The sequence below is a fragment of the Punica granatum genome, chromosome 6, assembly GCF_007655135.1.
Source record: "Punica granatum isolate Tunisia-2019 chromosome 6, ASM765513v2, whole genome shotgun sequence".
NCBI classification, from domain to species: Eukaryota; Viridiplantae; Streptophyta; class Magnoliopsida; order Myrtales; family Lythraceae; genus Punica; species Punica granatum.
This window is the reverse complement of record NC_045132.1, coordinates 16,982,967-17,008,665: the sequence shown is the minus strand read 5'-3', so window position 1 is coordinate 17,008,665 and position 25,699 is coordinate 16,982,967. Positions and strand designations below refer to the sequence as shown.

At 35.5% G+C, this 25,699-nt stretch overlaps 2 protein-coding genes across 2 annotated transcripts; one reads left to right on the top strand and one right to left on the bottom strand.

The window, feature by feature from the left end:
- Positions 1-1,213: 1,213 nt before the first annotated feature.
- On the bottom strand, positions 1,214-2,684 carry LOC116210274 (paired amphipathic helix protein Sin3-like 5). Its single transcript, XM_031544124.1, has one exon. The coding sequence runs from the start codon at positions 2,569-2,571 to the stop codon at positions 1,543-1,545; it is 1,029 nt and encodes a 342-aa protein (XP_031399984.1). The 5' UTR covers positions 2,572-2,684; the 3' UTR covers positions 1,214-1,542.
- Positions 2,685-21,907: 19,223 nt separating this feature from the next.
- On the top strand, positions 21,908-24,252 carry LOC116209788 (dynamin-related protein 4C-like). Its single transcript, XM_031543480.1, has one exon. The coding sequence runs from the start codon at positions 22,028-22,030 to the stop codon at positions 24,047-24,049; it is 2,022 nt and encodes a 673-aa protein (XP_031399340.1). The 5' UTR covers positions 21,908-22,027; the 3' UTR covers positions 24,050-24,252.
- The last annotated feature ends 1,447 nt before the right edge of the window (positions 24,253-25,699 follow it).

Sequence of the window (25,699 nt, the reverse complement as noted above, 5' to 3'; positions counted from 1 at the left end):
CATGGAGTAGTTTGATGACCTTGGCAACGAAGAAGCAAGAGTCTGGGGCTGATGCCAAATCAAGAAAGGCTACATCAGAAAAGTTGGATTTCTCCCCATTAGCATCTTCCACCTTATGGAGGAATGCCGTGGTACGTGAGATATGTTGTGGAAGATTGCTCAATTGACAATAGGTTTCGTGATCTGATGTGGAGGGTTTAGCTGCCAGGATGATCTTCTATCCTCTTCTACTAAGAAATTGGCAACATTGGATTGCATTCTATTTAACTGTTTAACTGCGATGGTCTTCCGTCCTCTCCTCTTTGTATACTGAATGACAAGGTGCGTTCGGCATAATGGACTTATAATGAACGAACGGATCACTGGTTAAATGCTTCTTGCTTTTTATGAGTCCAAAGATAATATTGTTTCGTCTTGTTTAAATCTATTGATCATTGGAATCCCACATCTGCTTTTCTAATCTTAGTACTTCAAAAATAATGTCTTTTAGCACAGTTATGTGTGAAGTTTCTCCATGGATCTGGTCACGTAAGCAAGCAGTTCAATGTAGCACGTTATGCAGAAAAAGACCAAACTATTATCTCTTGTTGCCTCCAATATAGGTTTACCTTCATGATTCCACTATAGTTAATAGGGGATGCTATGCCAGTCGCCCTCCCTCTCCTTATTATTCATCATCAAAAGAAAGAAAAACTTCATGGCGGTTTCAATAAAATCATAACTGATACTATGTGAGCCCAAGGTCCCATGCCGCGCTCTTCAGCTATGCCTGCAGTTAAATGAAGTTAGATTTTACAGATGAATTTAGGAGTTGCTGTAAGAATATTCTCTCATGTTTATGTCTTGTAGGATATGGAACACACCTCCGCAACAGTTCCTATATTGTATATGTTCATTTGGATTCCTGCACTGATTTTCATGGGATTCGAGGAAGAAAAGCTGGCTTTCAACACCAGCTGAGGTTCAGAACCTGAGACTGCAAGCTGTGATCTCATGGCTAGATATGATAATTTTGGAATGACTGAAATAGGATTTAACAATTGTATGGCAGAAAAATGAGTGCCTTTTTCATTCAGGGATAGATGATTATGTAAGATATCGTAAAATAGAATGGCCTGGAAAGATGGTTCACGGTACTGCTGTCTATGATGGCTTTTCAACATGGGAATGCCGTCTATAATTGTGTTTGACACATTTATCCGAAAGCCCTTGATTTGGGTCTGAAGAGATCTGCATTTCCATTATTGTACCTGTTCAATATCTTCAGTTGCAAGACAAGCATGAGGGCGACACGACAAACATATTGTCACCATTGCCAACAAGGATTCATTCATAAGAGTAATGACTAAAAAGGAAGCTATACAAAGTAAATTAATCCACTGTCTACCCGGCTAAGAGACCATTTGGCCGTGATCAAATCAATCTTAATACTAGAGAATATGTTTTCCTAGTTCGGTATGTTTGCATAAAACATCAGTTGATGTGGAGGGTTTGCGTGGACTTCCTGATCATGTTAGGCCTAGAGCTTTTAGAGCTGCCAAGTTACTGGGACTGATGAACCTGCTTCCATCTCTCGTTCATCTCCGACCGAAATTTAACCCACTCTGCTTCCTTCTGCTCGAACCGTCCCAGCACTACAGGCAAAGCCTTCCTCGGTTCCTTGTGCACTCCGTCCACCATTTCAAGGCCATGCTCGCCGTATATCTGCTCGATGCACCTCAGGTCTGCCGCGATCAGGTGATCTCGAATGCCCTTTATGGGTCCTGCAGAGCGATCACTTTGTTCGAGGAAATTTTTTATGCGGGCAATGGCGGACCTTATGGTCTCGATCAACATGTCCAGCTCGTAGCGATAATCCTCAGAGTAGAACAGCTCGTCATCATGTTGATTCACATGTGTGCAACGCTCCCGCTGATTCTCACTGGAATCCGACATAGGAAAGTTCCTTTTTAAGACGACATGGTGGTTCAGGACCTGAGCTGCAAGCCCTGATCCTGGTCTTGACTTGACCTTGGCCTCCGGTAGAAGCATGTAGCTGGGGCCGAATCTTGCACAACTCAAACTAGTCTCGGGCTCCTTGGCTCTCTTGATCACGGATTTCGGAAAATATCTGCTGCAGTCGCAAAGCAAGTCCGGAAAATCCTTCAATAGTATAGAGACCTTGCTGTAAGCTTCCACCAGATCGCCCTTGTTGGTACTTACGATCTTGACAAACGACTCGTAAACCCCGGGATGGTGCCTGAGTTGTTTCCTGGCCCTAGTGACGAAGTCTATCGTGCATTCAAACATGAGTTTGGACACGGCTTTATTGCGGCGCGGATCATTGATGCCACGGATTTTGATCTTTCTTTCATCAGGCAGGAAGAGGAAATTCAATGAGCGGAGCAGGTCCGGGCGGGCACCTAACAGTGTGGTGACCTTGTCCAAGAACACGGCGGAGTCGAGGGACGACCTGTACTTGCGGAAGGCTTCAATGAACAAGTGCAGCTCCAGCGATTCATCCCCAAAAGCATCTCGGACCTTGTTGTAGAAATCAATGGCGTCGGAGCGGGACGGTTTCACCTTCACCATGGTCGGGGATTGCTCGATGGATCGATCTCTCTCAATGGCTAACTTGGCTCCTATGTTTCAGCAAAAAAAAAACCTGGTTCCTATGGTACAGAACATTTGATGAATAAAGACTGGGTTTATTTATGTTATTATATATGAACTCGCCATTATATATATATATATATATATATATATATATCAAGTGGCTAAAAGCGCGTGGCGGTTGACCCAAAATCTCGATCTCTATCTCGTTGGGATATCTGAAATCTTTTTGTACAAAACAGGAAACAAAATCTTTTGGTCATAATTCAAAATCAGAAATAATTTCCCCTGAAAAATCTAATTGTTTTTTTTAATCCACTTATATGATTAGAATTAATAATTATTTGTCCAATTCCTTATTACAACATAAAATATATATATATATATATATATATTTATATCTATATCTATCTATATATAATATAAAGCAAAGTTATAGTGGGCCTGCCACGATGGTCTCTGAACATCAGGATTGTTGAATTGAATTTTCTCAAAAATTTTAGTATTTTTTAATTTTAAAATATTTTATATATGACATTTTCTAAAATATCCCTATCTTTAATGATTTTATAGATATATGAATCATATTCAATTTTCAAAAACCTAATCAGCCTATATTTTTCTAGATTCTATACAAAAAGTTATAAATAGGAAGCACTATTCACATAAACAATTCAGCTCTAAAAAATTACGTCTACCACTAGAGCTTTCAAAAATATGTCTACCACAATGTGCATTAGATATTTCTCAAATTCTCGATCTCGAAAGTAGAGAAAGTATTAAAATTTTGATAAATCAATCTCAACTTTTCTTTTATATGTACGTCTACTTATGTTCTTATGAAAGAATTATTTTTTATTAAATTTTATTATTTGTCCTACATACATAGCTTGTGCTGCTTTGAATTTTTTCTTGGTATATATTAAAATTGAAGATGAGTTTTTCTAAAAGTACTGCTATTATTAGACATGAAGTAGAGTTTTTCAATTATTTATTTTTCTTTTTGTCACTTATGTACGATCAATAGTTTTAGAATGTTTGGATTGCTATATGAAATTTTGTGAAGTTTTTCATATTATCTAACTTATGTATATATCATGTCAAATTTATAATAAAAAGGGCTGCTATATATGTTCATCATAAGGATGTCTTTTTACACTTCTTTAATATAGTTTTTCATATGTTATTCATCACTTTAAATTACCATTAGTCGTATGTTGAAAATTATATTTTTATTAATTGTAAATTATTATGATTATTATGCAATTAAAAAATTAAAATTCGTAACGTTTTTCCTTGTGCAACGCACGGACTCTACGACTAGTATATCTATATATGAAAGTAAATGGTAGCTCTAGCCTGATGGCCTTAGAATGAATGGATTGTTGTACGAAATATTCTCGGACTTTTGAGTTTTTATAAATAAACCTAGGATCTTTCAGTTTTTTAAATTTTTGTAATGTTTTTGTTTAATAATTATGAATTTTTTAATTCTTAATTTTAAATAGTATCGTTCAATAAGATTTGTAATCCACGCAATATTTTCATAATATTTTATGATACTTTTGGTATAAAATCTTGTAATATTGGGATGATTTTTGAAAATTTTGCTTTTTAACTTTTAATTTTAAATGTTATTTTGTTATGATAAATGTATTATTATTATTTATTATATATAAAATAATATAATTTATGGGATTTATTAAGTGCATCTATCACTTTACTATAAATAAACTAAATAAACTAAAACTCTTTCTGTAGGAGGCCACATGCCATGCCTACAATTTTTAGTCTTTCTTTTTAAGTTTTAAACTTTTGGTTATTAAAAATTGTCAAGTGAGCAAAATAGTGAGAAATTTAACTGTTAACATAAAATTTTAGTGGATATATACAATAATGTGGCGTTGGGTAATGGATTGAAATATGATTTCGTTTGTTTACGAATTTTTTAAAGTTTCAAAATGATCCAAAACTTTCTGCTGCGTTTGGGTTTAAAAATAAGATTTTAAAATCAGATTTTGATTTTGAAAAAAAGTGGTATAAATGGGGCTCACCTTTTGACTTTGTACGAGTTATTTTGTTTTGTTGTAAAAAAAAAATTGGTATAAATAGAGCCCACTCTTTGACTTTGTATGAGTTATTTTGTTTTATTGTTGATATAATTAGGTTAAAGTTGTGATTTTAAAATCACATTTACAAACCAAACAAGCCCACATTTCTTTGCAAAATGCATCCCACACTTCTCTATCCACCACTCTTTTACATCATTCTTCCTCTCTTTTCTCTTCCCCCCTAAAAAATGTTCAGTTCACCTCTGCCTCTGTGATCTTGAAATCGACACTGCACATCAATATGCCTCCTCCGCCTCTCCCACAATCGGCCTCTATGCCTCAAACTGCAGCGGCAAGGCTTCGAAGCCTTGGTGCTTCGATTCGAGGCACGAGGAGCCCCTGTTCCTAGCCTCCAACAAGGGAGAAAAAAGCAGAGATAGGATGGGACGGAAGGGGCAGGCAGTGGAGGAGTGGCCGATTGATGGCTGAGGAGTTGGAGGAGACATGATGGGCATCGTTGTCCACTGGGTTCGATGAAGAGAGAGAGAGAGAGATGGGTTCGAGCATTGCCATCCACCCGATGGTGTAGGTGGTGTCGATGTTGAAGGAGGAGAAGAGGCTCATTCTAGTCGAAGGAGGTGAGGCGCCTGCAAATCTCGGAGTTCTTGTTGGCTTTGGAGCTCGATGCGGGAGGTGGAAAGGAGGTCGGGGCAGGAGGAGTCCTTGTCGGGGACGAAGGCGGCCTTGGTGAAGGGTAGGTGGTCGAAGCGGGGCAGATCTCGCCGGATCGATGGAGATGGCTTGTTCAGGGACGATGAATAGCGCACGGGGGGAAGGAGAAAAATTATGAACAGTGAACGTGGAGGATAGAGAATGGCTTGAGGCAAAATTGAACAATTTTTAAAAATTTAGGTCATTTTGAAATTTTAAAAAGTTTGTAGTGAAGTCAAAGGATACCAAACAAGCTATAAAATTTTTATTTTCAAAGGCTTTCTTTTTAAGTTTTAAGTTTTTGATTATTAAAAATCGTTAAATGAGCAAAATAGTAAGAATTTAAAAGTTACCATAATATTTAGGTGGATATATACAAAATAATTTTTTTTTCATATATGATAAATTTTAGATTTAATTTACATAAAATAAATAATAATAATGACGTTAATTTGATTCATTTTCTGCGGCATCGATTGGTGGTTTGCATAATTCTCTTGTTTATGGGTTCATTGAAGGAGAAATTGACACATGTCCCTTCTTTCCTTTTCTTCATTTCTACCCTTGCCAATCCTTTTATTCAATATTTTTCTCGAAACTTTGATTCTTTTTTCGTTTTCATCCTTACTTTGATTTCTTCTCACATCTGTCAAAGTAAATTCAGGTTCAAGCTTAATATATCAATTCTTTTCTTCTTTCTTTTCTGGCCATAGTATCTTATCTTATCTTATCAATATGTACAGTTTACCATTAAACTTATTATCTTTAAATTAATTCAAAATAATCATATCCTCCAAAGTATTCTCAAAATTAACATATCTTATCTTATTAAAATATAAAATTAACTAAAACAAGTTACATCACCAAAGTCTATTAGAATTGTTTTTTAAAATATTTTTCTCTAAACTTTGATTTTTTTTGGTCTTTATCCCTTCTTTTGATTTCTTCTCATATTTCTCCAAAATAATTTCAAAATTAACATATCTTGACTTATCTTATTAATAATAATATTGCCTAAAACAAGTTACATCTTGCAAAAGTGAATTAGAATTATAGTAATACTATACAGGTCCGACCCGGGGAAACCATCTAATTCTCTTTCTTAAAAAAAAAAGATAGTTATTTTCGAATATTTTTAATTTTTATTTAATTCAATCGTGCGCACTTTTTTCGGTGTGCATCGCTTGATATTTCATAAACCCATTGAGATCAAGCTATAGCACAAGACTCGCATTCGGACCTTACTTAACGGGAACAAATGCTTAATCACCTAATACCAAACAACGTTGGTAAAAACTCTACTTCAATATATCACCAATTTAGGTATATCTCTTTTTATTTATGAAATTAGAAATATCCTTATTTTTTCACGTATGGCTGCGCCAGGTTATTGACTGAGAATAATCTCACTTGGGTATTGACTTGGTTGGGACAATACTAAAAATTCAATTTATGATTATCTTGGAGAAATATTGACTTTTACAAAGCATGATATTAATTAGTACAATTTTTTGTATATTTGAAATATTTATTATCAATAGAGAGTTCATAGGTAATTTTTTCATTAAATTTCAATTATAGTCTATATTAGTTATTACATAAATTATTATGATAAATCAAAAATTAAAGAAATTTTTTTAAATATATATAAGTAAATTCTTTTCCTTTTTTAAAGTTCAAATCCAATATATATTGACTAACATATTAATTTACATTTTTATTGTCCTCTTGAACAATTTTTTACAAATTCAAATAACATTACTGTATATATATATATATATATATATATCTATCTATATAAGTAAGAATATGATTGCACCCGACTAGATGACCTAAGAACGCTCCATTCTAAATAGAATTTTCTCTATTTTATGAGTTTTTCTTTTGAAATAATTTAATACTTTTAAAATATATAAATATAAATTTGTGGGCCGTTCTTTATTTTCTCTCTTTTTTATATAATTTTTCCATATCTTATTCATGAAATTAAATTACCATAGTATTATATATTCAATAGTATACTATGATTGATTTAAATTACTATTTTCAAAATTTTATAAAAAGTATTTTATATATTAAAATTAACAAAAGCAAATTACATTTACCCTTGGTATCGCGATTTTTTAGTTTGTTACTAAACAAATTTATAAATTTTTAAAAATATATAGTCATATATTTGTGGGACCATTTATTATTTTCTTGAGAATTTTTGAGTTTTTTAAATAGATTTTCTTATTTTGAATTTTAAAATTTTCTAAAAAATATGCTCCCTGTAGTATTAGGAAGTCTAAAAATACACCCAAATTTTGTTACAAAACGACCCCTGGAGTTTGTCAAATAATCTCAAGTTGCTCCGGACAACTACCTTTGAGTATCATGAAACTTCCAAATTACCGCATTTTGATCAGTTATCTGTGGAAAATCGGCCATCGCACCAGCACATGCATAACAGGATAGGCATGAAATAAATTAGTTTTAGTGATCTTCAACAAAGGATGTTGAGGTATATTGACCGGCGCCATGAGCAGGTGCCATGACAATGGACATGGCGAGTCCGCATGGAGCAATTAGCATGCCATATTCTCTTCCATTAATCCTAACATAACACTGTCGACTTCCTTCCTATATCGCCTTGCGTCGCTTAAGCCGGTGGTGCATGCTTTGTAGAAGTATGGATCCTTTTGTTCTTTGCATACTTTGTAGAAGTATGGATCTTTTTGTTCTTTGCAGTCACAATAGGTCGGCTCGTTCAAGCATTCTGCACGCTTTCGGAACTTGCTGCTTAATTCAAGTACAATTCCTACTGCTTGTGACGCAAGGCCTTGAAAACATGCATATCGTAAAATTAAGATGGACTGCATTTTCTTACTGCGACAGGCTTTTCATTTTGTACTGCAGAAAGATGACTGTGTTTTAGATTCACCAAAAGATGATATTGTAAAATTAAGGGAGTGCAAAAACAAATTCACTTTTTATTCGTCACCAAAAGAAAGAAAAACCTTCATGGCGGTTTCAATAGAATCATAACGGATAGCTATGTGAGCACAAGTTTCCATGCCGGCCTCTTCAGATATATCTGTAGTTCAATGAAGTCAGATTTTACGAGTGAGTTGCTGCAAGAAAATTCTCTCATGTTACGTCTCGTAGGATATCATACACAGTCCTGCAGGAACAGTTCCTAATTCGTATACTCTCAGTTGGATTCTTACAACACCAGCTGATGGTTCAGAACCTGAGGCTGCAATCTGTGATCTCCAAGCTTGATATGGAAATTGGTATGACCGCAATAGGACTTAAACAATGTACTGCATGAAGATGACTGCATTTTTCATTCATGAACGGATGAAAACAGAATGCCCAGGAGAGACGGTTCATGATAATGCTGTGTCTGTGATGGCTTTTGATGCCGGAATGCCGTCTATGATTGCTTTACACACATATTTGGGTCGTCTGAAGAGATCTGCATTTTCATTATTGTACCTGTTCAATTACGTCAGTTGCAATGCAAGGCAAGCACGAGTATGACTCGATAACCACGTGATTATCATCACCGTCAATTAGGATCAAATCATAATTGCTAAACAAGGAGCTATACAAAGAAAGTACATTAACTCACTGTCCATCCGGCTAAAAGGTGATTTTCCAGTAATTGATTGGGGGGGAAAAAAAAAGCCACTGCAGTAGTTGTTTTAATTTCGATAGTTAGATTACAATAGATAAAATATGGACTGTACATATGTACATATTTTTGTAACATCAAAATTCTCCGCACAAACTTTTTTTTTTTTTTAATTATAAAGGAGGCCTAAGGACTTGTAGAAGGTACGCACAGTTGGCAGTTATCGGATTCCATCGGCCATATGCAATTGGAATCAGAAAGCACATGACATCTATCTATACATGTGTGGCTTGTCCCGAAGAAAATTGCGGCAATGCTATCGGAAACAGTACATCGCTAGCCCAGAAAGCAAAACAAAGCGAGGGGAGATTTTCCTAAGACTAGACATAATTTACATATTCTTTACTGCAACTTTCATGGAAAGATTTCGTTAATGTTGCGTAATTGGGCACTTTCACTTTGCGGTCTGTAAAGATGCATTCATGCCAAATAGAAGCACACACTCCTCATATTGGTCTCAATCTTTTGCCCATTGACGGTGCTGAGAGTGAATTATAAGAAGGATGAAGATTTGAGAAAGGGATATGATCATATATTGCATTGAGTTTGTTCCAAAATAATTACACGAATCCTTATTTGAAAGATCATATTCCCGTAAGAAATAATAGCTGTTGTCCTTGTTCGAAGACTGTCTTATGGCCAATAGATCCATACTTAACCTATTTCGAATCAATTGACCAGCATCTGTCCTACTCTGAACGAGGGATGTTGTTGAAACCACAAGAACGAGTGTTGTATGGGGGTTGTAATTGGTTAAGTCTTTAATTTGATTTGTCTTTTTTTCTTTCCAATTTTGAAAACCATAATTGGTCTTTCCCATAATATGCTTATTTTCTTGAAGCGGCCAATTCGGTCCGTAAATGATACAAACTGGATGATTTATTCTCGGGTTGACCGAGCATCATCATAAAGATGAGTGGTCGAAAATACGAACACTAAAAATATGAATAGAGAATCTTCAAACTACAAAAGTTTAGACATGAGTACGATCCATATTTTATCTATTTAAATCAAACCGTTGATATATAAATAACTAACTATGGTAGTTTCTTTTTTGGTCAATCAATTAATGACCGTAAGATCTCCATAGTTCATACACTTTGTGCGGTTCACATCTCATATTGAATATGATCTCATCGAACAGTTCATACATTCTCCATAAAACACACTAGGGTCTCAAAAGTGGGGCTGGGGACTCTAGACGGAATTAGGAATTTAACCCAAGTGGTGAAATTCAACATAAGGTAAAGTAATAGTAAAATCGTAAAGGGTGAAATAGAATATTATCAATAAAAAAATGATAAACTAAAAAAAAATACATTATGAATTTTGTAGTTTTACCAGCGATCTGTCTTGAATTATCAAGCGCATAAATTAGTCCTTCAGTCGAGACATATATAGCTCCTTCTAAGTCTATACCTCGCACACTTGATGGCTCAAATTGAATATGAACCCATATAACTGTTCATGTGTATTCATCCTCCTGTAATATACTGCACACTTGTGTATGCGGTTCATTTTTGACATCGTATGCAGCTCGATACTTTTCCTGGAAAAGTTTATGATGCCGCTTCACTCCGTATGTACTCGAACGTTACATCCATTCCCCATAAAGGGGAAAAAAAAACCTGCTAGTATATATCACTAGCTACAATTTTGATATTCTTGGATAAATTTCACATATATTACAGTCAGGTTCATATGTTATAAATGTGTTCCAATAAATGTTAAATCAACTGTGTTCCGAATGGGTGTGATCGCTATAGACAATTGTGAATTTCTATAGCAAATCAGAGCTGACCGAGATTTTGGCAAACTTAGAAACACTTATAGTTAAAACATTGATTGGTAAATTACACCGTACTGCATAAGCAACAATCACCAACTGAAGATCTATGAGTCAATTATGGAGGGCAATGTTATGCGGAACAATCCAACTAATTAGCATAACCCTGGCCGGGATTTTCTGCTTAATTACCATCACATAAACACCATTAGGTCCATTGCTTTGGCTAGAGATCTGCTAGAGGGACTTTTTCGCTCAGTAATTTCCCTTGGTAAACCTGCACGTTTTAGAAGTGAAGGCACCAAGTGGTTCATACAACATGGTTGCGCTAAATTAAAATGATCGAGTTCTAAGATTCGAAGTTTAAGAATCGAAGTTGGATCAGCGAAGTTTTCCAAACTTAACGACTTCGATGGAGAAACCTACCGGAAAAGTCAATGACCCTACTGTGACGAGAGTTTGGTTTACAGAGGAGCAATTCCTTGTAGTTTCATTTCATAGCAGACACTGGGGTACGAAATTGATTCTACAATGCATTTAGGTTCTAAAGGTTACAGAACACAAAGTTAATGCTTTCAGCTTGTGGGTCATGGCAACAGATTCCACCATGGAATTGTTCAAACTTCTCTATGAAGGAGGAAGACAAAAACAAAATGCCCAAGTATAATAATTGGCTTACATAAGATCATTTGTATGTAAGTATTGTCATGGCAAGTGTGCCGAGCCAAGCTGATAATCTAAGTCAAGAATTGTAAAAGTGCGTATATCTTATGAGGTGGAGCCTCGTATGTGACCTACATAAGAGGGCTCATAAATGAAAAATGAATGATGATTTCATTCGTTGTGATAATTCATTATCTCTTATGCTTTGAAATCCATCATTAGAGTTCCTAAATCGTCCGATCTCATAATCATCATAGCCTGATACCAAGCTCTCTATCATTGGAAAATTTTGAAGTCTTTATTTTCTGAATGTGCGTCATCTAGGTAGTTATGGTCCAGAAGAATTTTATCCTTTGCTTCTCGACGATATGCTTTGCCTCCAGAGTACTCGCTTTTCCAGCACAGTAGAAAGACTAGGATATGAAATATAATGACACGCATAGTATACACTGTTGTATTCGGACTCGGAGATCGGTATTGATCTCAGTTTAAGAACTGAATTTGGGTCACCAAAAAGCGTCCCCAATAAGTCTGGGCTAGGAGTTTTCACCATCTTTGAGCAGTGCCAGGTACTTTCCATTGAAGACGACTATATTGTCATTGGAAAAGTGGACCGACTTCCTCTCATATAGATGGGACCCACCTCCCTGATTTGTTTTAGCTACTCGGGAGATGGATGAGTTTAGAACAATAATTGACATGAATAGTCACATACAATAAGTTGAAGAAATTAATATATTGACATGAATTTTCACGTACGATAAGTTGAAGAAATTATTAATTATAAGATGTAAAGGAGAGTGTGGCCATAGGCTTAAGCCACTGAAGTTTTTTTTTTTTTGATCGACTCAACTAATAAATGGAATAACTAGCCTATTTATTGGCTCAAGAAACGACCGAACTTAGAAACAAATAACATCAAAATATTTGCATAATCATTTATTGAAAATCTGAAAGATATCAACAAACCCAATAGATCGATATGATTTATTTCGAATGATCTATTTCCTAACTGACCATAATGCTCCTCCTCAAGATGAACATGCACCCCGGCGAATGCTTATCTTGCACAAACAAACTCCAACATGCCTAACAAATTGATACGATTTTATTTCGAAATGTTTTATTTACTAACTAACTGACCATAATGCTCCTCCTCAAGATGAGCATGCAGCGTGGCGAATGTTTATCTTGCACAAACAAAATCCAACATCTATCAAATTTGCAATGGCAGCAACTCTTGACCTGACGATAATGACTATGAGTTAACATGGGTCAGTTACCATCACAAAATAATCAACTTGAGCATCTTGATTTGAGAAGTCAAGAAATAATTACCTTCAGAAGTCTCATAGAACAGCTTGAGGCCGGTAGACATTGGCATGAGGCTTTTTGGCTTCATAATTCCGTTAACATCCTCTTCGTCGTCTTATCATCAAGAGGTCCCATTGTCCTTTTCATACCATGGAAAAATTCAAAATATGATGATGTATAGAAGAGATATATAGATCAAAACTATATGGTGGCTACTGATCAAACCACAAATTTATCGAATACGAAATTTCTAAGTTATTATAAATGAATGCACCATCTTTCTCATTAATTAATTAGCTGAAAGATCGACAGAGTACACTCTTTTCCTCTCCACCATGGAAGTCTGTTAACTTCTCTGGGAAGAATTACCAAAGACGACTATCTATGAAGCTTGAAGGGGTGGACTCGAGCAAAGGCCAAGGATTAATCGACCACATGCAGCCCATACATGTTATATGTTATTTGCCCCAGCTAGTAGGAAAGTGCACAAATAGGTCATGTGAAACCGGATGCTCGGTGAGTAAGTAAGCAATGTTTAGTTGATAATGATGCATACTAAATATACCAAGCGGTGCATAACTTCGAATAAGAAGACATTTATTAAATCGCATATAATTTCGTCGTTCCTTCATCTATTATAAATAGAGTATCCAATAGCTATTACTATTATAAAACCAAAACTTCCCCTTTCGTATCTCTTTCTATTGCCAAAATTGCCCTTACTACAGATAATTTAACTAATGATAATCATTAGACTGGGATTATGTTGGTAATTTTATTATGTAACTACCCACTAACTCTATTGTCCTTTGACTCTCTTTTCCCTATTTTTTCTCCATCATTCTCTCTTCCTCCCTTTTCTCACGATAGATTCCTCACAAATTCTAACTGTCATTTTGACGATAGTGTTTTGTTTTGTTTTGTTTTTTTGTTTTTTTATGAATTCACATTTAATATTTTGTTTTTCTTTCTTTGCAGGTACTTTCTTATCTACTAAGGTAATTTGTCTACAAATGTTCATTTAACTTTTTTTGTATTATTTCAATGCTTAGCATCGATGGCCTCCTCTACTCTTCAATAATGCAATAGAATCAAATCATATATATATATATATATATATTTTGGTCGGATGGATATCGAGGAATGAATTGATTACACAATTGATCACACAACATAAAGTAAGAGAGAAAGAATAAACATCGACATTCAGAATGGCAATTTGGATTCTCTCATGTTCTTCACGACATCAACTATTGTACAATACAAGAAAAGCTGCGTATTTCGACGCTTTATTAGACCTATGGCAACATTTTCAAGCATCGCCAAAAGTCTCACGACACTTACATAAGTGTCACACTAGGTACAGTCGGGATAAGTCCAGCGACACTTAATGAAAAGCCTCACAATAGATCGACATAATGTGATGCTTAGTAAGCGCCGGCAAATTTTTGATCACTCGCGACACCTTGTCTGCGTCGCCAAAATCAGCCTTTGCCAACATAAACAAGTGTCACCAAAGGGACAGCCTTTGCCGATGTAAAAAAGCGTCATCAGAAGGCCAGTCTTTGCCGATGTTTAGAAGCGTCGCCAAAGCCTTGCCTTCACCGACGCTCTGAAAGCGTTGGGAGAAACCACGCCTCGTCCAACACTAAAGAAACGTCAAAATAGGCCCTATTTATTTTTACTTAGGAAAATGCCGACATCATATTGTCAAGAATTGACAACATATTGCTAGCTTAACCAGCTCCATGACAACGAAGAAGAAACGAAACAATGAATATTCAAAGAAATCAAACCAATATAGGACAACTTATATCATTACCAACAAAATCTTTACAAAATGTTCTCTCAATCATTCTCGAGCATATCCAAAGAGACAACTAATTAACATTCAAATAAAGAAAAAGGAAAACTCAAGAACAAATAAAACATTAAAGAGGATCAACAACCTCATTGAATTCTCTCTTGTGATGTTTGTTGCTCCTTCCTTCTCGAAATCAAGAACCGCTGTTGTCGTTGCTCTTTCCTTCTCGGCCTCCTCCTCGGCATCGAGAACTGGTATTACTAATTTTCCTCCTTCTTTGCCTCCTCGACATCTTCCTTTTTTGACTTCTCATTACAGCTATTGCTGCGCTTCTCGGTGTTCTCTTGTTTGTTGTTTCTCTTCCTACCCCTATTAATGTCAGAGAGAAAGAGAGAAGAAAAGGCATGGGGACGCAACACACCCCTAATACCTTCATCTCATCATTCCAAAAGCAAAAAAAGATAACATAGCCAAATAGTAAAAGGACAAAGAATTTTTTTTTACCTTGATAGCAAAAATTCGAGGCCTTCAGTTGAGGAAGAAGAACAATAGAAAGAAGAAAGAGATGGATATGAGTATGTGCGAGCAACCTCCCTATTGCGTTTTAGGTGCGGCGATCAAGTACTCTAAAGGCTGACAAGGGTCGGGGTGGTGGCGAGTTCTCTTCTTCAACGTTCATTTTCTTCAAACATTCAGGAGAGAGAGTCTATAGAGAGCGGGAAAGAGAAAGTGTTTTAGAGTGAGTGGAGAAAGTGAGATAGAGTTAGAGAATGAGAAAGGGGGAAAGTTTGAACTTTTGAACTAAAACTTCCTCTCAAAATCACGTTGAGTGAGAATTTTCCCGCTTGGATTCGAATTCTTTTTTTTTAAATTTTGACATATGGCTCAAAGGTCCTACTTTTGCTGAAGCTTTTTAAGCTTCAACAAAACCTTACCTTAGGCGACGCCTAAAAAACGTCGCCTAAGGTTTCCTTCGTGACGCTTTTGTAGCGTTGGCAAAAGATAGCCTTAGGCGACGCTTGAAAATGGTCGGTTGATGTTATCCTAGACCACCGCTTAAATAAGCGTTGCCTAAGGTCCCCCTTTGCAAACATTTTTTATAAGCGTCACCAAAAGGGATCCTTTGCTGACCATTAGAAGCAGCTTAGGAAAGCGTCACTGTAGATCGACCTTTGGCAATGCTTTTGAAAGCTCATGAAAATGCCCCTCTTGAATAGATTTTGGCGATGCTTTCTGAAGCGTCACAAAAAAAATGTCGCTAAAGGTATATTTTGTTGTTGTGGTAGCAGATGGCATACATATATAGGTCCTCACCTTATTTGTCTACTTTTATCATCATATATTTATCTCAATATTGATAAGATATAATGGGCTCAATATTCACCTCGGTTGAACTATATATGTACTGTTCCTGACGATGGTCACGCCTCTTGATCGAGCAACTAGAGAGGAGTCGCTTCGCCATTGGAGTTTGCCACCACTTGTTTGTCCTATTTACCAACATGCATTAATTACGTACAATGTATTGATATCAGTCATCCTTTCATACAGAAGGAAGAGTGCATTTTTTTCCTTTCACATGGATGGGACCACCCTTGATTACTTAAGTTTCGCCTATTAAGGAGACTTATAAATTTAATATTATGAAATAAAAATTTTAATAATTAATAATGATACATGAATAGTTTCAAAATGAGTATCGAATATGAAATTTTTAGATTACTAGGTTAATGCGCCATCTTCCTAATCAGTTAATTAGCTAAAAGATATGAAAAAATTCTAGCAAGACATCAAATCACAGTGACACGTTTGATCTTTCAGTTAGAGAATTTAATATTTCAATTCAAATTTTTACAAATGCTTTTGCTATTTATGATTGATTATGACATAAAAGTGGAACTAAAAAATAATTGTCCTAATAATGAGAAATAAAAATAGTAAAAATTTAGTACTAAACACTTGAACTAAAAGTAATAAATGTATTACAATAACAGGATATCATGTTAAATGAATTAAAAAATTATAAGAGGACAAAAAAAGGAAATTCCGTGTATCCTACGATTAGGATGCATGCGTCCAACGTGGGCCCCGCATGCATCCTCCACGGGGGAGCTGCGTGTGTTAATGCGACACGGGGCTCGCTAGATGAAGCCAAGTCTCGAGGACAAAGGAATCGCTTTCAGCGGCGATCATGATCAATAGTATACTCTTTTCCCCTCAACTTAACTTCTCTAGGAAGAGGTAGACTCGAGCAAAAGGGCAAAGATGTAAACCGAGCTTGAATGATGTTTGCTGAGTAAGCAAGCAACGTTTTATATATTATACAAACTCAAAACATTTCATTTAAATTTTAATATCAATTTCTTCTATATTTACTCTTTCACTCACTCCCTATATTTTTCTCCCTCTCTGCACTTCTCCTCTGCTCTCTCCTTTACCTCTACCACCCAAAGTAAAGACGCGCGCAATCAATTTTCTCAATTGTAGCAAATTTTTCCAATCTATTTATTTTCAAATACATTAATTTTGTGCATGACAATTTTTTCTACAAATTTTACTTACAAATGTATGTTCATTAGTTTTAATGAAATACAATTAGTATAATGCATGCATCTTATTGATCTGAAATTGTGAGTAGTGCGGGTCGTGCGTCTAATGATAATAATGCATATTAGAAACTCTCGGCAGTACAATGAGTAAATATTAAAAAAACAATTATAGATGTATCACATTTATGCATATACCGGGGTATAATTAACCGGTGCTTTGAAAACAAAAAATTTCACCAATTTTTTAAATTATCATAATAGTTGGTTAATAATCAATTAATATAGAGTATAATTGAAATTTATTATAGAACTAAATTTATCCGCCAAAAAAAAATATAGAACTAAATGTTCTAGCTGTAAAAATTATGAGTGATCAATGGTTAATAAATGATAATAGATTTTCCAAAGAAATTAATATAATAACCATGATTACAATATAATAAATATAGCTGAAGTTGCCCACTAAATTTAAGTTCATTTTACTTGCCCTCTGAATTCAAAATTCTTAAAGGCATCTCATGGTCATGAAAGCGAAAATTAGTTTTGATCAAGAGGCTGACTTAATCTTGTATGTTTCACTAAAAAGATAACATTTGTGACATCACGAACAAAAAAAATATTTAAATTAGTTATAGATTAATTGATATAGGCTTTTATTACAATGTGGGTCAGCTTATAAGTTGATTCAGCATTTATTTCCTTTAAGAAATGTCTCAAATGCGAGTTCTGTAATTGGAGAAAATTGAAAATTGTAGGCCTAGATCGCTCAATTCAAGATTAATTGAATCTATTTTATCTTAGGTGCGAGTCTTGTGATCAGAAAAAATCCACTTTTATAGGTCAATATCGCTCGAATCTGGATTAGTTGGGCCGGTTCGACTTTTGAATAATAAGGGTGCACTAACTCAGCAAGGAAAAAAAAGCGGTCCATTCCGAAAGAAATAATATACTTAATTTAAATAAAAAATTAAAAATAATATTTTTGTAGAAAAACATATTAGGGTAGGTCCCCTGGGTGAGGAAACACACCCTAGTCATTGTGTCCTGAAGACGGATTTACATAATAACAAGATGTCACCAATGCCATCAGCATCGGACAATTTTTTTGTCATGATTTTTTCTTTTAAATATTCAGTAATGAAATGATATTATTTTTTAAAATTATGTATGGATCGTGTCGTATAATATTATAAAATTCAATCTTTTACTTCTAATTTGCCGTTAATTTATTGAAATCAAAACATGTAAGAATATGTCTCCATTGCTTTGAACATGGAAGAATATTTTGAATTTGGTTTCAGAGTAGAGTTGTTATTCTACTTAATTCTACTTCAATTTAAGAAAACAAATATAAAATAAATGAGGAAATTTATTACTAAAAATGAATATAATAATTGTTAAAAAAAAGTACGTGAGAAAATTTATTATAAAATTTAAAAAAATAACAAAAAAGTAGTAGAAGTTAGGAGAATTTAATATTAAAAAATTAATTATAACAATGGTTATGAGAATATTTATTATCAAATTTAAAAAATATAAAATAATAATAATTATATTGTTGATTTTAAAAAATAAAATAGAGTGTAGGAGTAAAATTTTGATTTGAAAAACCAACAATCGAGACATTCTGTTTTAGACTTATATGCCTTTCGACAAACTCGAAAGTCGCTGTCATTCAAAGCAGCCTCAAGTCAAGGTCAACTAATCTTGTCTTGTCTCGTAATAATAATGCTAATGCACCATTTGGTCTTGGTCTTGGGCCGGGCCCCATTTTTCAAAATGGAAATCAGATCTTCTAGAAAATGCAGGGATATTTTCGGTTACAATGAAGAATTTTAGAAATTTATGTTCAAGTTAGGACTTGTATTATTTAATATACTGGTCATGTGAACTAATATGAGTTGGTTCAAATGGTAAACAATTATTCCGTTTAAGTAAAATTTCGAATTCCAGTCATTGTGAATGTTGAAAAATTTACACTGTGAAGGCTTTATTCCTTAATGGGCTAATCCGACTCGATTAAATTAGTCAGAACTCAATTGAACTTTCGGATATCAAGATTCATATAAAAAAATATATTATTCATGTTGCCCGCACACGCGTGGGCGTTCGAAATTTTTATATGAATTTTTCTGTGAATTGTTTATGTGAATTATTTATGGTGGAAGATCATTATAGAGTATTGAGTGAATTTTGTGTGTACGATATTTATGTGAATTTTATTATGTATATGTAAGTACATATATGTACATCTCATCAATTTTTGAGTGTATGATTATTATGTGAATTTTACATATTAATTTATGGGGTAAATTACATTTGTGATCCAAAAAGTTTTAATAATGTATCAGGTTGGCCTAAAAAGTTTTTTTTGCTACTTGATGGTACAAAATATTTCAAAACTGCAACTTGATAGTACAAACCATCATCTCGCCATTGACGCCGTCAAGCCGACGCTGATGGTGCAAAACCGATTTTTGTGAGACGTTACATGATGATGCAAAATGTTTTGAAGTTGTAACTTAATAGTACAAAATATTTTATGTAAGTTATATGATGGTATAAAATTTACAATCTTGTAAAAGACGGCTTGACAGTGGCAATGATAAGATGACGGTTTGTATTATCATGTTACAATTTTGAAACATTTTGTACCATTAAGGAATCAAAAAAACTTTTTGGATCAACCTGATACATTATTAAAATATTTTTTGGATCACCAGTGTTATTAATCTTAGTTTATGTGTAAGTGTACCTCATCAGCTCTCCTCTCTTAATCTGATTAATCTAGAAGCATTGAAAATATGTGATTATATATAAGAGATACTTTTAAAAATTTTATTAGTTATTTTTAATTTTTTAAATTTACCAATAAATCTTTTTTTCTTGTTTCTTTCATTACTTTAATTAATTGTACTCATTATCAAGAATATGATATGTGAATAAGGGACATGAAAGGACGTTACATCACGAGTTAGGGGAAGGCCAACAGTAAGCTCTCGTCAATGAACGGAGGGCTCTCATTCGCAGGAGTCTAGTCTATATATATATATATATATATATATATGAAAGTAAGGTAAGAGGTGGGCATGTCAGATGACTTCAGAATGCGCCGTTTCTAAATAAAAATCTTTTGATTTTTTGAGTTTTTAAAATTTTAATTTATCTTTTATTATAAAATTAGCAACAAATCTTTCGAAATTATTTTCGATTATAATATTCCATTTAAAAAGGGTGAAAATATCATAAAATCTTTTAGATACTATAATGATCTTTAATTGAAGGTAATATGAATTTTCTAAAACAAAATTTCTAGGTATTTATTTATTTTTATTTTTTGGAATTATTTTTAATTAAAAACATTTTTTAAAGATATCTCATCATAAAATTTGATTTCTTTATTTTTAAAATTTTTATAATTTACATATATAACATAATGTATTTGAAATAAATGAAAATATTTTATTATAAATATAGTATTATTATAAATATATATGATAAAAATTTTCCCCTTGATCTGTCATTATTTTCTTATTTTTAATTTCTTTAAAAAAGTATATATGTGATATATGATATAATCAATTTTCAAATTCGATTTTCTCCATGACCGATCATTATTTTCTTATTTTTAGTTTTCCTTAATAAAATATATCTATATGTAATATAAAGTGGAATTGCAGTGGACCGGACCAGATTGCTAAATAGAATTTTCTCAAATTGTTGAGTTTCTGTTTTTATTTTAAGTCATTAGTGAATAAAAAATAGAAAATTAACGAATTATCATAATTAAATTTAAAATTAAATATATTTAGAAGATATATCTTTACCTGCGGTATCCTCTACTTCTAAAGATATTTTAGAAGATATCATGGTTAAAGATATAATATGTTGTACAATATCTGTGTATCTATATATCTATATATATATAATATCTTTATAATACAATATCTATGTATTATATTATTTCTATATCTATATATAATTATTACGTTCCCTCATTCTGTATGACTATCAAAATTCTGCACGCACATGCATATATTTTCGCAATCATATACATATCCATATATATTTGAAGTCATCTATATCTTCGTTTCTGTATACGTTTATAAATATGTTTCTATATTTATTTGTAGATGTTTCAGTCTTTGTTTTTTTAACAATACAAACACCTTAACACAATCCTACTTCCATCTTTCTAGCAAAGAGCGTTTGTTGTCCTGAGAATGAACGTTTTCATATTGTCTGATGAATGATTTTTTTAGATTTTCCTTCTTTGATAGGTGAAATTTTAATTTTTAATATTGACAATTAATGTTAAAGACCAAAATCTCCGCCTACCACGGTTGGAAGTTTCCTATTAAACTTTTTATGCATAGTCACTTTTCTTTCTAGCCACATGCATAATCTCCTTTTAAATTGGTAAACATGTGGATTATTTTGTCAAGGTGGAAATGAGCTCTTCAATATTTTTAATGTGAGTATTTCAATTTTCTGTCTATTTTATAACTTGTTTACTAATGTACTAATTTGAAGGAAACGATTTCTTTTTTTGTTTTTTAAAAAAAACATTACGTGGATTAATCCAGCTCAGCGTCCACATTAGCCGGTCACTGAGGATTGACGATTGGACTAACTTGTATGACGTAATTAATGTTTGTGGACCAATTTGTTGGCTTTTAAAATTGGTGGACCAATTTGTTGGCCGCATGAAAATTTATGGACCAATATGACTGTTCACTCATTTATATTGTCAGTGGTTTTGAACAATCAGCAGTCTTTTCCCTCTACCTCCTCTTTTACGTATACGATATTGGCGACGCAGGTTAGCTTAGTCGCAGTCATCACTCTCTTCTTTCGCAACCATTGAGCTCGGAGGAGATGGAACCGAACCCCCTGGACAACCAACTTTCCAACGGCTTCCTCGCTGTAGTTCCCCATCCCGAGCCTCGCCCCTTGGCAACTCATCCACCGATTGTTTCCTCCTACAATGACCACATCAGGCCTATCCTTGATGCCGTGGACCGACTCCGGAACCTACAGGTAATGAAGGAGGGCATCCAGCTCCCAACAATTGTGGTCGTCGGGGACCAGTCGTCTGGAAAATCTAGTGTGCTCGAGTCCCTTGCTGGGATCAGCCTTCCCCGGGGCCAAGGGATCTGCACCCGTGTCCCGCTCATCATGCGGCTCCAGAACTACCTCAGCCCCGAACCGGAACTTTACCTGGAGTTCAATGGGAAGATTGTGCAGACTGATGAGGAGAATGTTACATGCGCCATCGGTTCTGCCACCGAGGAGATTGCTGGTCGCCAGAAGGGCATATCGAATACTCCTTTAACTCTGGTGGTTAAGAAGGATGGCGTCCCGGACCTCACCATGGTGGACTTGCCAGGGATCACACGGGTCCCTGTCCATGGGCAGCCCGAGGATATCTATGAGCAGATATCAGGGATGATCATGGAGTACATAAGGCCCGAGGAGAGCATCATCCTCAACGTGCTTTCAGCCACGGTGGATTTCTCCACCTGCGAGTCCATCAGGATGTCTCAGATGGTCGACAAGACAGGCCACAGGACCCTGGGAGTTGTGACAAAGGCGGACAAGGCTCCTGAAGGGCTGTTCGAGAAGGTCACTGCCGATGATGTGAATATTGGGCTCGGTTACGTCTGTGTGAGGAACCGTATCGGGGAAGAGACTTACGAGGAGGCGAGGATGGAGGAGGCGAAGCTGTTCGATACTCATCCCCTGCTGTCAAAGATTGATAAGAGGATCGTGGGGATCCCTGTTCTGTCTGAGAAGCTGATACAGATTCAAGCCACAATAGTAGCAAAGTGCCTGCCAGAAATTGTGGGAAAGATCAACGAGAAGCTGAACATCAATGTCGCCGAGCTTAACAAGATGCCAAAGATTCTTTCTACTATTGCAGAGGCCATGACTGCTTTTATGCAGATTATGGGATCGGCCAAGGATTCTCTAAGTAAGATTCTGCTGAGAGGTGAATACGATGAGTACCCACATGAAAAGCAAATGCACGGCACTGCAAGATTCATCGAGATGCTGGACCGGTTCGCCAATGAGCTTCAGGGGGACCCTGAGAGCGACCAGAAGAGTAACTTCTTGATGGAGGAGATTGCGGTGTTGGAGGAAGCCAAGGGGATCTGCCTCAAAAACTTCCTTCCCCGAACTGCTTTCCTTACCATTCTCCATAGGAAGGTGGAAGATATTTCCAGTAAGCCTTCCAAGTTAATGATCGAGCTGTGGGATTACATCCAAGGAGTGGTAATTACAGTCCTAATGGATCACTCCAAGAATTATCCCCCTCTTCAAGCAAGTATGAGGAGGGCTGCACAAAATCTGATCACAAAGATGAAGGAAAGGGCGATGAGTCGGGTGATGGAGATCATCGAGATGGAGAAGCTCACCGACTATACATGTGACCCCGAGTATATTTCCGAGTGGAACAAACTGATGGGGGAGGAGCCGAAGCTCCTGGAAGCTATCAACAATGAGAGTTTCGGAAAGCCTTACACTGTGTCTCTAGTAGGGATCGGAGAGGTTGAAATTGACCACCTGAGGCGATTCAAGCACCATCTGCAGCAAGCTTTCGATCTGAAAATGAGGATGACTTCTTACTGGAAGATTGTACAGAGGCGGCTCGTGGACACGATGGCAATGTTCATGCTTTTCAACGTCCAGGTCCTGGTGAACAGGGAGATGGAGGTGGAGATCGTGAATGATCTTGTTGGGCCTCAAGGGGGCGGGATCGAGAGGATGCTAGAGGAGTCCCCATCGGTGGCAATTAAGCGGGAGAAACTGCAGGGGAGCATCAAGCTCTTAAGAGAGTCAGCTGAAATTGTTGCTACAATTGTTCACAGGGCTGCTACTAGCGCTGATCTTGATTAATTGTTTAATAATTTATCATCGTTGTGTCCAAGTTTGTTCTATGTGCTTTTCTTTAATTCCTGCAATGTGTCTGCAAGTCTTAGTTCCTGTCTTGTGTCGGCAGACTAGCAGTATGTTTCGACATATCTTTCTGTGTTCGTATGTTGCATCTAGTGCATGTTCGTGTCGTCTCTAATACATGATTTCCCGTGTTTTCTTGAGCATCTTTAAAAATTAACATACTCTGCACTAATCTGGAAAAGCTTTGCCCGCAACTTATAATTATTCTGTTCTGTCAGTGCTTCCATCTTCACATGTTTAATAGTCTAAATTCACTTGCAAAGATCAGCAAATACAGAGTAACTAATTGAGATGGGGAACATAATTCTATATTCGAATAACCATAGAACTTCAAATGCAGGGTGATACAAATTTTCGAGTTGCATATCTAATCTCAATATGCACCAAATTAATAGTTAGATTTTATAATATTGTACGGGATGAATGAGCAAAAGTGATCTTCGAGCACTAATTTTCAGTCACATTTCTATATCTTTCTGGTCAGGCAGAGGGAGCCAGAGGACTGCTGCAATTGCAGTCAACCGAGCTAGTTCTGTTCCATAAAAAGAGCAAACCTATATGAAAATTTGGAGTGACAATTTTGAAACGCGATAAAGTAAACTCGGTAATCTCATTCTGTCTCAATCCCACTCCTCATTTTCGAAGTATGGCCTGAGTGGCCCTGCTTGTATTCAAGTCCTGCAAGTCCAAATAGAAGCACTTAGCAATCACAGCTGGGTCGGGTCATTCAAGCATTCTGTGTGACTCTTCTGGAACTGGTGGCTTATGTCGAGCAAATTAAGAAGAACAAGTCAATTTACAGTGCTTGTTATTAGAGGAATCATTGGAAAACGTATTGCAATATGAAGGATTTACGTATTGTACTGCAGAAAGATGAGTGCGTTTTTTTACACATGACCGGATGACATTGTAAAATTAAGGAGCGTAAAACAGAATTGCTTAATAAACAAATTTGTTACTTAGGAAGGCATCAAAAGATGTAGAGAGACAGTTCACGAGAATGCCTCTCTATGATCGCTTTTGAACCCATCAAAATCAGCCAGGCAAGTATGAAGGATCATCGACCACGAGCTCTTGATTTGGGTCTGAATGAATCTACATTGCCATGGTACTCGTTCAATTTCTGCAGTTGCTAGACAAACATGATATGAAGCGATTTTCACTGCCAATGCGCATTCAGTCATAATGACTAAACAACGAGCATAGTGAAGAACCACAATAATTCACTACCTAACCAGCTAAGAGCGTTAAATTGCCCATGAGCACATAAATCCTATGCTAATCTGGCAAAAACTTGTTTTCTCATTCTGTTTTTCCGCATACAATCCTCAGTTGATGTTAAGGGTTTCTATGTTCTCTGTGATCCTATTTGCCCGTTTCAACTCTGAAGCGCCAAGTGACCGGGAATGAAGTAACTGCTTCCACCTCTTATTCATCTTGAACTGATATATAACCAATCAGGTCCTTCTGCTCGAGCCTAATTAACAGTTGAAGCAGGACTTTTGTGTGGTTCTTGCGCACTCCATTCACCACATCATGGCAGTACTCTCCATACATCCTCTCGATCAAGTGATCTCGAATGCCTGCCAC